The sequence below is a fragment of the Nestor notabilis genome, unplaced genomic scaffold (assembly GCF_000696875.1).
Source record: "Nestor notabilis isolate BGI_N333 unplaced genomic scaffold, ASM69687v1 scaffold9190, whole genome shotgun sequence".
NCBI classification, from domain to species: domain Eukaryota; kingdom Metazoa; phylum Chordata; class Aves; order Psittaciformes; family Psittacidae; genus Nestor; species Nestor notabilis.
In genome coordinates, this window is record NW_009909655.1 from 1 (window position 1) to 14,846 (window position 14,846).

The window sequence follows — 14,846 nt, forward strand, 5'->3', positions numbered from 1 at the left end:
GAGGAGCCGTCCTGGTTGGCAGGGCTGGTGGCCAGTGGCGTCCGTGCGCACACCGCAGCGAGTCAGCCCTCTCGTGATGAGGCCGTCGCATGGTCAAATAGACTCGTTGGGCAAGGAGCAACTTAATCTGTGCAGAAGAACCCGTTCTAGGATAGAGTCACAGAATCAACAGGGTTGGGCCTTTAAGATCATCGAGTGCGACCGCTGCCCAGCACTACCGAGGCCACCACTAACCCATGTCCCTGAGGGTCTCGGCTACACGGGCTGTGAACGCTTGCAGGGACGGTGGCTCCAGCACTGCCCTGGGCAGCCTGTTCAATGCCTGAGCACCTTTCGGGGAAGGATCGTTCCTAATGTGCAGTCTTAAACCTCCCCTGGTGGAGCTTGAGGCTGTTTCCACTTGTCCTTGTTATCTGGGAGAAGAGACGAACCCCCACCTCACTACAACCTCCTTTCGTTTAATGAAGACATCAGAAAACTTAAAGGCACACATAATTACAAAAATGCAGCCTTTTACTTTTTATAAGCAGATGCAAGCACATTTTTACTATTTCAACATAAAACTTCGATTTTACTCCTGTAACACAGCTCCATAATTTGAAAACCCAGTTCATTAACTGCTCTAACAGGATCCTCCTTTTTAATGTTTAAAAAACCTCCTTCCACTACTTCTTCAGTGTGGTCCTAATACTGGAAGATGACATGAAAATACTCAGCACAGTGCAAGAGGCTCAAAGTGCGTTTCGTTCTTGCCTAAATCCTTCAGTTTTGTAATAGTTTTAAGTGTGCCCATTTTCAAAGTCTTTTCTGAATATTCCCTTCAAGATCAATATACAGTTGTAAAAGGTTTCTTCACAGTAGAATTAAAGACCTATTTGCCAGTTCTCAGTTCCAGCAGTAATGTTAATAAACCTCGTAACTGTTGTGGATGTTTAACATTTATATTTTTAAAACCTGCAACTCTTCTGTAGCTGTAGAATAAATACTATTCTAAAATGCCCTTTTTCAGTCTAAGGCCTCGGCAATAACTACTGTGTTTAGTTCCTCTTGAGGTAGAATAGTTCAGTTGGAAGCACAGTGACCATCTAGTCGAACAGTAGAGTTTACAGCATAAAAGAAAAAAGTTATGCCCGCTCTGTGACTGCACTCCAATGTAATTCAGACATTGCAAGCCAAATTGCAAATTCTGGTTGAGTACAGATGCCAAAACCAGAAGACTCCCACTTGATTCAAGGAGAACCTTAATAACTTTCTGTAAGAGGTGGTTGGATCTTCAGCGTCATGCAAGAAGAGAACAGGATTTTCCGGTTTGAGTCAGTCCCATTTTTCACAGATGATGCTGTGCCATCATCAAGAGTTCTTTTCCTGAGGTCAACAGGCATGAGCTATGTGGCATACGTATTCACATGGATCTTCTCTAATATTCACTGGAACATAGGGAAAAATATTTCGGATTTATGGTTAACCTCAAATAGTCAGAATCAATCAAGGAACCACATTAAATCAGCCAGGACACGAAGATGATAAACTTTAGAGCTGTCAGTAAAAGTAATTTACTTCCTACTCCAAGATACAACTATTTAATCTAGATTTTCTTTTCTAAAATAAAATTAACTGTACAGCTAATGAAATGCCATTGTTCAGACGTAATAGTTGTAATCTACTAAAAAAAGGTCCTGTAACAGATTTCACTCCTTTATATACTTAAGGTTGATTTGAAGTTTGGTCCAATAATGAGCAAAAGCAAACAGTAATAATAAAAGAAATATCCAGGATGATTAGGGCAAGTATGTCCATGAAGATATGGGAGAGGAAATTGAATGCAAGAGTTTTAAAATGAAAATCAAATGGATAATTCATTAGCATTGCATGAAAGTTTAACTCCAGTCTCTTAGAAGTGCTGGTCGCAGCCATGTTCTTGCCAGGTGGCATACCTGAACCCAGGTTATCATCACAAGGAGTCTCGGGAGAAAAATCAACAGCATAAAGCTAGAAAAAAAATACTCCTTTCCAAATCTGGTAAAGGTCTCTCTAGAGTGTCACAGAAGAAAGGGAGGAGTTGGCCATTCAGTTTAAAAGAAAAAGCATTCAAGTTTTTTAAACTGAAAGATCATCCTTCGGCTCCCAAAGCTGACAAAAAAGACTAAAAAATTCCAAACCTCAGTGTCTGTATTCATCTGAAATGTCAGGTCTCTGTAGGAATTCTACATTTAACACAGTGATTATGCTTGGAAGATAAGGGGCTGTTTGGTGAATGTTAGCAGTCAGTCAGTATGATCTGTAATTTCCTTTAACTGGTTTTCATCCCTGCATCTTCAATACTCAGAGGAAACTTCTCTTCTTCTGGCAGTGAGCCTTGAAGTAAATTGTCCTCATTTTCCACTGAGAGCTGAATTTCAGTTTCTTTTTTCAAGAGGTGTTCTTCTCTTGAAAGGGGAATTTCTTCCCCTGTTGGGGAATGATAGAGAGCGTTTCCATAATCCATGCTAGTTGAACTAGTCTGTTCTGGGAACTGGGAACTGCAGTCTGGACTGCATACTTCAACAATACAAGTCACATTCACCTGCGTTCCTCCGTTACCAGGATGCCCTGTCAAATGAACAGAAAACACATTCAAGAGGGAAGAACGAAACCCAGAACAGCACAGTTGCGTTCTTTTATTCAGTTCTTTGACTTAACGTTAAAATAGACACTAAATATCTTCTTGCTTCACTTCATTTAGGCATGCTGGTGGAGCTGATCCACTAACATTTTAGGGGCTTTTTGGTACCATAAAATCATCCCAGAAATAAAAAAACAAAAAAGCCATAAAAACTAATACAGAGCCCTGGGTTAGAGCCAGCTCCCTACCCACCTGTGGCTACTACAGTTGCTTCAGACAATGTGCTTATTTTAGTGTTCCCTTTGGCTCTTACTTCCATGCACAGGTATGTTCCTGTGATCACACTGATCCCTTAGTCTGCAAACAGCTTTTGCTCCATGAAGCGTATTCTTCACTGCCTGAGGCTGACAAAACAATCACTTTTTCTTCTCAATTACTAAATACTCTGCTGAACATGAGTTTGATGTTTTATCCTATTTAAACTTCTGCTAAAAGACTCATAACTGATAATCAAATTTCAAGTGGTTTTAGATCGTTCTGATACATTCTTACCTGAACTCGCAGAGTTGTGTCTGACTCCGCTGTGACACTTACATCCTTCTGCAGCTGAATGTTGCTGCTGAAATCCTTCTGTTTTTTTCTTTTCATTGTTCTTGTTGCTTATTACACTGACTCTTGCAGATCCAGTTGGATAATTCAGGGAGCTGCTGCTGGACCCAGAAGTTTGCAGGAGATGCTGTTCCTCGTGGTTGGAACTGCTGGAGTTTTGCAGTCCTGTATTTCTTACTTTTTTGTCACACTGCTTTTCTGTGGGGGAAGAAGGCTGGAACATTTGCAGAGAAATGCAAAACATTAATCCTTTTAAAAAACACTAACTGGTCAGTACTTGGGCAGCTGAAGGAACCCCTGATAGTTGTTATTTGCTTTATGATGACTGAGTAAAATTCACATCAGCTCATTAGTTGTTCAGGAAAATGAACCTGTCTCCTGAGGGCACGTACAGGATTACACGGGGAGAAAAGGCCCTGTCATGGTCTTCCGAAGCACACTTATAGTTTATTGCTGATAGAGCCTCACATAAAGAGGATAGTACGTTATGTCATTTATTTAAGGTACATCTTATGCTCCAGCTTGGGGACCAAACCATGCTTTTCTCATTCCAGTTGTCTTCCTGCTGTGCAGTTTTCTTCTACTTGTAATTAGATAAGACTACATGATTTCTGTGTAACTTTTAAAGGGATGGAAAAGATGTAAAGAAGAAGCGACACTCACCGAATTTGCTTCTGTGGCTGGTGGAGAGAATACAGGGGCTGCAAGTGAGGAAGGACAGTTCATTAGCACCCATATTTGTTGAGCTGCAAAAGCTGCTTTCTTAAGTAGTCTCAGCGATACCCTCTGCTAGAATAAATTCCAAATGTACATTTATTACACACTGCTTGAAAATGTTGAAAGCTGTATTTTATTTATTTTGTAAAGTGGTTTAAATTTAATGAGCAAGCAAAGAAGACCCCTGCATGAATTAATAATTTTTCTAGTATGAAGTTGGAGGGAAAAGGTATTAATAAAGTACAGTTATGACTGCTTAATGATAACATCTGATAACTTCTAATATTTGAATGAGGAAGTACAACATATTTAAACAAGCTGCAGTAGGAGTACAACTGTTGCACAGTTGCCCAGCTCCACTAAGATGTTTTATGTTTAGACAATTATCTAAAATCTGAGGAATGAGAGATCTGAATGGGACATTTGCCTCACTGTATCCCTGTACTGAGATGAATTTCACCCCATATAACTTAATAAAGATACTTTAAATATGTGTGGAATTCCTGGAGTGTTTTTTTAACTGTGTTTTCCTGTAACCACAAAGCTCATGTGCTCAAGCTGACTTGTATGAGTTTTCTCTTCGTCTCTTTTCTGTTGAAGCTTTTTGCCAATTTCAACCCAATGGAACAGAGGAATCTGTCAGAGCTCGTCAGGGTTTCATGAAGCTATGGGCTGCCAGCTAGTGAGACAGAAACCTGTAACGCATCACCTTGTCCCTTTAGGAAAAAAATAAACTCATACATTGTTAGACATCAAATTATCTCCACATTAGTGATACTTCATCCATATCCAGCCATGAGAAAAGCTTCAAAGAAAGCTACCATCTTCTAAGACATTAATGTCAGTCAACCAGAGGCCTTAAATTAGTAGGAGATGAAGTGACACTCCTTCCAATATTTACAGATCTGCTGTTTTCACTTCATGAATCTTACCTTTTTTTTTGGAGACTAAGCAATACCCCAGAATACTGATTATCAGGAACAATAACAATGGCCCTGCTACTGATCCTGAAAATAAATGAAAAAGCTAAATTAGCAGGTTGATCTGACAAAGGATCCAATGAGAAAGAAGCAGTTTTGCAATTTTCTGTCTATGGCTACAAAAGTTAAATGTACAAATATCAGTGTGTCCAACATTCAGGTTTGATGCCTCTGTTGTCAGATACCAAGGTCTCATTTCAATCTGCATCACTTCAAAACGTGGAATTTTCCTGTCCTGAAAAGTGAGGACAGACTTTCAGCCTCCATCACTAAATCGGTCTCTCTCGGCTAGCAACAGTTTGTTAAATACAAGACCAGGCAGCCCAGAATGCTCCTGAATGCCTTCTGGAGAGGTTGTGGATAGGAGAGAACACAGCCACAGTTGTGGATGCCGTAAGGAATTCCTGTCTCAGGAAAGGCTGCTGGAAGTCTCCAAAGCCCTCTCACCAGGACCTTTATGAAGTCAAGTTTGCCTCAGTCTGGAATCTAGAAATCTGACCTTTTCTAGGAGCTCCTTCATAGTAGCAGATCTCAGGAAATGCCTTGTCTAATCTAGTGTGGGGGTTTTTAGGAATATCTCCAGAATTACAAGGCCTGTAGAATGCACTGGGGTAGCACAGATGCACAGGTAAATATTATGCAACTCACTACAGGCAGTGTCATACTGAATTAATTCAGCTCTTCTGAGATTCTTTTTGGGTACAGGTAATTGGTCTTGAAAAGAAACAGAGAGCTAAATATAAACTTGCTTCCTAGGCAGACCAGAGTGACTTTAGATGAGTAAATAGCTCACCGATGATGTGAGAATTGTCAGATGCAGAGTTTAAAGTGACAGGTCGAGTAATTATTTCAGGTCTGTTAGAAGCTGAGCTCTGAGTCAGGAGCAGGTTGAAAACAGTGTTAGGTAGAACTGTGGCAACTGCTGTTCCCGAGTCCCTGCAAACAGTGTCATTTATGCTGTTTCCAGGAATAGCCACTGATTTGCAACTGCAAAAAGCAAAAAAGAGAGTTAGGAAAGAAAGCAACCCTGTGCACAGTTAAGGTTGCTATCAGATGGAAACACTGGCTTACACTTTATGTGGTATGCAGCTGGTGTCATAAGATTCCTCATGTGAAAAAGTGCCAGGAGGACAAGGTTTACATTCTGTGTCTGTGCTCTCTGTCCCTTTAAACAAACAGGAAAACTCCAGTTAGTCATGTAGTGAGAATCAGGAATGAATAATCAAGGTCTGTGATACAGATCCTGGAAGTGATACAGGGGCAGTACACAAAATACATTCTTTAACTGTCACAAAAGAGATCAATTTGAAACACTCAACCCAAGCACAACTCAGAGATTAATCGGCTGTTGGTGTGGTCCCCTGGATAGCCAGTCTTTGAGAAGAACCGCAGAAACCCACCGAAAGGTTAAAAAGTGGTACTGCAAAGTTGAACTTTTTCATTAGTCCCTGACAGACTGAGCACCTATTCCATTTTGTTGGAGTTTCTGTACCTTTTCAAATGATTCTTAAGTTCTTAAAAATACTCAGTGTTCCACCAATGGTAATGATAATCTTTGAATATCATTTATCATCTTGAGACAGCTATAGTATCAGCGGTGAATTTCATCATCTAATAAAACCAGATTAATTCTGCAGGACAGCACAGAGTCACCATTACTGTAACTGCAGTTGCATTATATTGTATTATAACCATAAATATGCACATTTGTAACCAAAACCTGAAGCCCTGTTTCAAGGATTTAAGGAGGAATGAAGTAGTCTTGAATCTGAGTTACTTACATAGTAAGTAACACAGTAGAGCATAACGAAGGAAGATTAAGTTGGGTTAGAGAACTTTATGATATGTAGCAGTAATAGATTGCAACATGTCCCTTTGGACAGGCCTCTTGAGAATACTGTTGCTCTGAGTTATTGCCTACTTGCTAAGATAATGCTTGCACTAAAAAGAGTGACTAACTGTAGGGAATTAAAAGACCGTATTCCTGTCATTTACTGAGTTGGAGACAGATCCAGAAATACTGACATATGATTAACACAAAAAAATAATCCTCTTCATACAGTAAAACAATTAAAGAATTAAATTACCTCTCCTGGAAACCCGGTAACCTTTTCTACATTTTTTATGCACTTTACATATTCTGCAGTACTTGTATATTTTTGAAATGCAATACTTATTGGGTGGGCAGCTGCAGATTCTGTCCTGTGATGTAGTGCATGTTTGATTCTGCACAAATCCTGGGTTTGAAACAAGAATAAAGCAAGATGTCATTAGCAACATTTAAAATCATAGCTTTAAAGAGAATAGCTTCTGGCTAGTATACCATCATGAAACAAATACATTATATGCCCCAACAGCTACATTTTCAGAAGACTTTCCTTTCCCTAGGAAAGGAGAAATGTGCATGCAGAGAATGCACACTTGAAACTCTGTACCTGCGGTTGCATTATATTGTATTATAACCATAAATATGCACATTTATATTACTTGTGTTCATCACTGCAGGATCTAGGGGCCACACTAAGATTTGTAGTCTATGCAGATCATGACTGGATGCTGGAAATGGAATTAGCCATTTATCCCAGCACAAGTTTGGTCTTAAGCTCCCTTGGCTGAAGAGTGTAAGCAGGAAGTTACTCTACTGATGACATCTGGATCTGTTTTAGTGATGCAGTGCTTTAGTTTCCAAGCATATAAGATTGGCATCACATTTTAGGACTTGGAAAGAAAAAGATGCAGGGCTCTCTGCAAGACTTTTCCCTGCTTCTTTTACTCAGATCTTCAAAGTACCAAAAGCATGAGAAGTGATAGACAAAACCTCCTAGTTTTCTTAGGAGAAAAGACTAGGCTAAGCCAAGCCTGCTTTTTGAGCAGGCTGTTCAAGTCCCAAATGCATCTTTGCTAATTCAGTCCTACCTTTCCTGCAGGGTGGTGAGCACGCAAAGCACTGAGGAGACAGATTCCAGATTTCTGTATATGTGTTAGGTCTACAGGGACTGCACTTTGTGTCCACAGTGTAACTGCAGCTCTCTGTCTTATATTGACCTGTTAACACAGAGAAAGCATCTCACTGGAAAAGATTACTAGGAATTGTTTAAGGTAAGTTTCATTCTTAGCTGTGGAAACCCCTTCCTGTCACTGCCACTATCAGACTGATAATATACCAAGCAAGTACTGATTTCAAGGAGGACTCCATGTATGTACAGGGAAACTCTGATGGTTTTTGTGTTATTAATGTGTGGTCCCTTTTCCTACATTGTTCAGTGAATTCCAGCATGACCAAAACAAGGAGGCCTCAATCCTGAACAAAACCCCTCAGCATATACTTAGCTGCAGCTACCAGAGTACATAAACCAAACTTGTTACCCTCAGAGAAGCTGTGTTCAGTGGTGAAACAAAGGATGGTGTTTCATGCTGAAAGTCAGGCACGTGCTGGAATGATGTGTCTGGGTGAAGCCTTTACTGATAGACTGCAGGCAGCAAGTGAAAAAGGCATAATAAAGTATTATCACAAACAGACCTGAAGTAGAACTTCACCACTTGTCACTATCAAAGCGGTGTGAGCTCATTCTTTTTTCTTCACCTCTTCAGTCAGCCCTAATAGATCAAAGCAACAAGTTTCTGAAGCTACCGGCATTACAGACAAAATCTAAAGCTGTCAAAGTTTCTCCAATGCTTCTCACCAACAACAGAGTTCAGTGCAGTGGTGGGAATAAACAAAATATGAATTCCAACATATCCATTTTGGAGGAAGGGAAACACCTCATTTGCCATTTCCCCCTTGCTTGAAGAGAGGAAGAAAATAAAAGTCAATGTCTCATATCCTGTACAGAAACATCCTGGAAAATACACACAGAAAGCAGGAGTAACACTGAAAATCTTTGGAGCTGCTTGGAGAATCTCTATTCTCCAAAAGAACAGGCCCTGGAGGTGAGCCATAGGAATTATTTCCAAAGACTTTGTTTTTCCATGTACTTATTTGAAGCTTAAAATGCCACCTCCCACATCCTGCTACTGATTTAGGCTTCAATTTTTTATAAATTATAGTAAAAGAAAAATTCAAATTCATAATAACAAAGATTTTTTTACTTCCTACAACTTGTTGTCCAGTTTGTTATTCTAAGATACTAAAATTAAGGACAAGTAGACTGACCAGTATGTACCACAACAGAAAAGGATTTAACCTATGAATAATCATCTTTCATCTGTTGTGTTTTTAACAAAGGAAGTTGGGCCGATCTATCCAGACACTTTAGTTTAATTCAAGCAACTGTGGCTGCTTCAGCACATGATTTCCTTCTTAGATTTCCAAATCTGACAGGAACTCAGCACTTACTGAGACAGATTTTGTTTGCTCAGCAAGTAATGGGGGAGAAGGGAGGGAAGGGAAAAGCAGTTTTTTGCTGTGTTTAATCTAATAATATAATGACAACTTGTTGCAAAACCTCTATTATTAAGATACCCAAATAGCATTTCTACCCCCAAAAAAGCCAAACCCACACAGCCGCCTTTCTGCAGTCAAGAACTTCTGCTAACAAAAGATTGCTAATAATTATTACTGGAGTTTAAGGCATGACACCTCAAGACAGGCAGTTTCTGTAGTCTTGTACCCAGCCTCTCACAGTGGTCTGCAGTGTCCGATTTACAGTAAATGACAACAAAACTCCTCTAATGAGTAATTATACATCAACCTGTCCAATGGAAAGCCCCTTATTTAAGTGATACTATCAGAATACAGTAACTAAACTCTACCTTATGCCCTGTTTTACAATATATTTGTTGGTAGTGGACTCGGATCTGACATGTGTTGTCTGATTTCTGTAATTCCATAGTGAGCTGTTGCTCCCCCCCAGTGTTGACTTAAATACACTTTGCTCAAAACACCATGCAAAGCGGTGCTCACAAGAGCTCAGCAGCCTACCTCTCGATAAGCCCCAGCCAGGTTAACCTGATAAGAGAGTTCCAGTTTTGATGAACAATGTGGCTTTTCTACAGATCTCTCAAGAGTCACACCATTCTACTGTCTTCCAGCTAGAATGCATTGCAACAGCAAAAAATCCAATGCTCTTCAGACATATTAATAATGAAAATGCCCTATGCTCATCTGAAAACTGACTGAATTTGGCTGTGCAAAGTAATAGTTTGAATTAAACCTACCTGGAGGGCACTGGCTGCAACATTTATTAAGTAGTTCTTCATAGAATTCAGTGCTGGGATCTTTGCATTGTGCAGACTGTGGTGTATAAGGCAGTGAATAGTCCTAGGAGAAGTTAATGGAAAATCATGAGTCACAAGTGCATTCTGCATTCTGACCCTCAGATAGAGATCTAAAAAAGAAAAACACTAAAAGATCAGTGCAATTATAAGCCTTTTCCTTTCCAAGGCACTGATGTAGGCTTGATGGAACAGAAAGCATCAGATGCCAAAAAGCTGCAGGAGAACGCAGAGCTTATAAGCTACTTGAGACCATTTAGAGGTTCCTCTTGTCACAAAGTGATCTCTCCAAGTTTTATGTTCAAATGCAATGGAACTATGGGATTAGCATCTCACCTGACCACTACGGCATCCCCTGAACCCAAGGGCTTAGTACCTCTTCACTGTTTCCATGATTCAAACAGCCTTCACCAAAACATCATTGAAACCTGAATTCTTACTTGCGGGTTTGTAGGGAGAAGCATTTTCTGCAAAGTGGTTATGTTAAAAATGATACCCTTCTTACTTAGTAGGTCTACCCCCTGTAAACATTTAGAGGTGAAAACTAGGAGGTTGGCTTTGCTACTTATTAATTCCCTCAGGCCTTTTGAGGTGGTGGAAGAGGGAGCTGTGGACCTGGCACTACTGCAGTACTTGAAGAAACGTCTATGGTTTCATCAATGCGTGCAAAGGACACTAAGTTCAATTCTTTATTGTGCTTTTGTTCATTATCACTTACACCCATGCAATATCCCGGCAAGATAACCCATCCCTTCAGTCAAAGAACTTGTACTATTAGAACTGTTTCACTAAAGGAAAGATAAAAAAGGCTTTTATTATTCCAGACACTTTGTGATTCCTTTCTGAATGAGAAAGACCTTGATGCTTTGAAAAAGATGTCTCCAAAACCTGCAGTGCTGCTTCTGAAAAGGAACAACTGGCTACAAGACTTAAATTAAATTAAAAACCCTACCTCATATGGCAGGTCAAATGCATAAGAAACAGTCATGAAATACAGTATATCTAATTTTTCAGCACACACCAATCAGCACACCTCAATGACTTGAATGAACAAGTGTTAAAATATTTGAGGACCTGCCATCTGTTTTCAAAGGAAAAACAGACTCACTCAGAAGAAAAAGGCTAATGTTAGGTCATACAAGCGTAGGAGTTTCCTGCTAGATCAGAAAGATGCTGCTTAAAAGGTATGTGTCACAGCTCAGTTTTCTGCAGTCTGAAGAAATTGCTCCATGTATAAATGACACACATTTAGAGAAGTACTTTAAAAGTATTATTTAAATGAGAAACCAAAACAGGAACAAGCTCTTGGGAGGCCGGTAATGAAAATATCCTTCCTCTGTACCGAAAAAACCCATGTTGATTATCTGTTGTGTCTTCACATTAGTAGACTAACACTTCCCACTCAACAATTGCTTAAAGGGGACCCAACATCTTCTTATGCAGCTTGTTGAAATATTTCACCTCTTATCTAGATATATAGAGGAAGCAGGGTTTTACCCATCTACTCAGTGATCAGTGTCAAAAAGAACCTTCCCTGAGAATGTGAAGCAGAGAAAAGCCTTCTTCAGTTTCAATATTCATTCCAGAAAAGAAAAAAGGAAAGCAAACAATTCAATTAGAAGTTTCAGAGCTCCTATTTACAACACTGTGAAAGCTGGTGGCACTGACCAGACATCAGGACAATTCTGGTCTGTTCTCACCAGTTAAAGACTCAAAACCAGGGAGGCTGGGGTGCATTTTACCAATACCAGCCCCATTTGCTCACAGCCAAATCAACAAGAAACAGCCAACTTGCAAATTGAAGAACAAACTTGTAAAGATGCTTTCAACAAGCTAGAAGCTGTGATGGGGTGGGGAAGGATGACCAGAAAGAACAATAATCATTCTCCTTCTTAAGCACCGGCGTGGGTGAAGAAAGAAACAGCTGCTGAGCACAAGCTGCATTTTACAAGTTCTTCTCTGTGTCTTTTGCTGAGAAGAAAGCCAGTTTTGCAGGAACCATGCTGCAGCCCTAGATATCTCCAAACTCCACTTTGGCCTCCCATTTTTGCTTTCCAGTTAAGTAGGCTTATTTAAAGGGACTGGCACTAAGATCGAGGACTTTGAAGCAAAACCAAGAGGCTGGCTGCAACATTATTGGTTTCATCATTATTCATGAGAATAACTCCCATAGCAATTCAAAAAGAAAACCAAGGCTTTTCAATACCTTCTAGGTTCAGTAATAACTTAATGCTGGACTTGCTATTATACCCTTATAGGATGGGCAATGATAAAACACACCGTTTGCAAGTGTGAGCTGACACTAAAATCTGTTTAAGGAGAAAAGAGCTCTGCTGTCATGAGAAGTATTTGTCATTTAAGTTCCTTTCTTGTTTATTAAAAGAATAAGTATCACATTTTTGTAGTCACTATGATCAATTTCATTAAAACAAGCACTTGAGAGTCGCTTTAAAACATAAAACTTCACTGCAAAAGCAGACATAGCGGAGAAAAAAAGAGAGAAATACACTAAAACACATCACGAATTATCCTGCTGCTGAAGCTTCCCTGCAAAAAATGTTCTGATCTCATACTCTGCATTGTCTGTTGTAAATACTGCCCTGTGAGTTAAAGACACAGGCAAACCTGTTGGTTCATGAGTTCACATCTACTTCCCTTAAGGTGTGCATTAAAGGATCTCTCCACTGTCTGATACAATCTCCCTGAGAATTTATCTGATGAGCTGAGCAATCAGTGACATACAATTGACAATTTCTTGCCAACTGTCTTCAAAGAACATTATGGGAAACTGAAAGGGACTTGTAACTCACTTGGGTACAATTTATACACACGCACACACAGAGACACACACATACACACACGAGCTCAGCTTTGTTTGCACTAGATGGATGCTGTTAGTTTTGGTAGTTACTTCCAATGTGAACTAGTTTAATCAAAGCTGTCAAGGTCAGCAGTCAAATCTACAAATTGGAGAAAGTGTAGGTCTCTTACCAGGTATAAAACTCTCCTTGATGTCTTGGTGACAAGACCCCTCCACTTTTTCTAGCCATCTCACCAATTTTAAGGTCTGAGTTGGGCAGTATATTTGTATCTGGCATCCAGATCCATTGGCTACTTTGGGCTGAAAAACTGATGACTCTATTCCACAGTCTTTGCATTTTATTACTGTTCGTATCTTTCCTAAGTCCTTATTTTGTCTTCTGCTTTTATTGTGATTCAATATTCTGTGAACAAATTGTGTGAAGGGAAACTAACCTGATGCTGCATCTTCTGCAGCATTATAGCCTGAGAACTTCTCAGATTAGGTAGTGGTGTGTAATGGCATCAGACTTTTAAGATATTTATACAGACAAAATGAAGTCTTTGAAAGACTTCATTTAATTTGACAGATAGAAGTAGGAGTAAAATGCCTCATCTGTCAAGTTGCAGAGACACACACATTATTAAATATGAAATTTAGTCTAGTTCTATACACATCAACCAAATGAAGCAATATATTCTGGCACAGAAATGGGTAAACTGCTTGCCTTTGACTACACACCTCACGAGGAAGATTTGTGCAATGCCTGTGTGTTAAGCAATAATTAAGTGACATGCAAAGAAGTCAATGACTCAAGTCTCTGTCCAGAGTCCCTGCATTGTCTGAATAGTTTTTCCATCTGCGCTACAGACATCCAGTAGAATTGTGACCTAATTTATCACTGGAAAGGAGTGGGCTAGCAGCAGTTTCCATACAGAGAGGGTAGTACAGACTCTTCTAAATACATATGCACAAACACAATTGTTTCCAGGATTCCCTATATACTACCTCCTACCCATTGGAAGATAAAACTAGCAGAGAATATACCTGTATCTCATGATTTTCAGGGCTGCAGCTGTATCTGTCCTGTGTGGAGTAGCACTGGTGAAAGGAAAGGGTCTGAAAGCTGTCCCCTGCACACAAAAACACGAGGCCACCACAACTGAGACCCTCACAGTACCACAACTGAGACACTTAGAGTATCACAGCTGAGCACAAGCCATGAACTAATAAACTAGACTTGGATTCAGAGTTCTTCCAAATTAGAAGGGCTTGATCCAATGCACCAACCTGGCTCTGCTGATTGGTGAGGAAGTCCAGGTCTCAACTACTCACAGCATGTGATGAAGAATTGCATTCCCTATATGCTGAATATTAACTATAATGAACATGATTTCCTTTATTTCCTGCCTTTACAGCTTGTTTCTCTATTCTTGGACTTTATGTGTAATTAAATGTAAGTATCTTCTGTAATAAAAATAAAACATTTTAATATAATGGATTATTATCTAGATATTAATCAATTCACATAACATTCATTTTCACCTAAGGAGTCCATTCAAAGAAAGATATTTAAGTATATATTTTAATCCTAACTCACATATCTACATTTTTATTGATCCCGTCTTCATACATTTATCTTCGTCAAACTTAAGCTGCCAAACAAAGGAGTCTGAACAGGAACTACATCTGGTGTGTAATGTTCTTTACGCATATGAAACCACAATGAAGTCACCAAGGACTCTGATGTAAAAGTCTGTTGCTATGGAAAGGACTTGAGGTAGAGAGATACCGTTTGCTGAGCTATCAAACCTGCTGACAACAGGAAAAAACAGAATTTTGTTCAAAATACTTAAACTGGTCATTTACAGAAATAATTCTGTTGAAGATTATTCACCAGATACCAGCAAGTCTGACCAAAACC

At 39.5% G+C, this 14,846-nt stretch overlaps 1 protein-coding gene across 1 annotated transcript; it reads right to left on the reverse strand.

Moving 5' to 3' along the window:
* Nucleotides 1–2,290: 2,290 nt before the first annotated feature.
* TNFRSF1B (tumor necrosis factor receptor superfamily, member 1B) lies at nucleotides 2,291–10,168 on the reverse strand (the record flags this gene model as incomplete). The annotated part of the gene is made up of 9 exons (XM_010015666.1): nucleotides 2,291–2,589; nucleotides 3,155–3,425; nucleotides 3,875–3,912; nucleotides 4,861–4,935; nucleotides 5,702–5,895; nucleotides 5,980–6,073; nucleotides 6,996–7,145; nucleotides 7,825–7,953; nucleotides 10,066–10,168. Coding segments are annotated over 9 exons (1,353 nt in total), but the record flags the coding sequence as incomplete, so codon positions are not given.
* Between the last annotated feature and the right edge of the window lie 4,678 nt (nucleotides 10,169–14,846).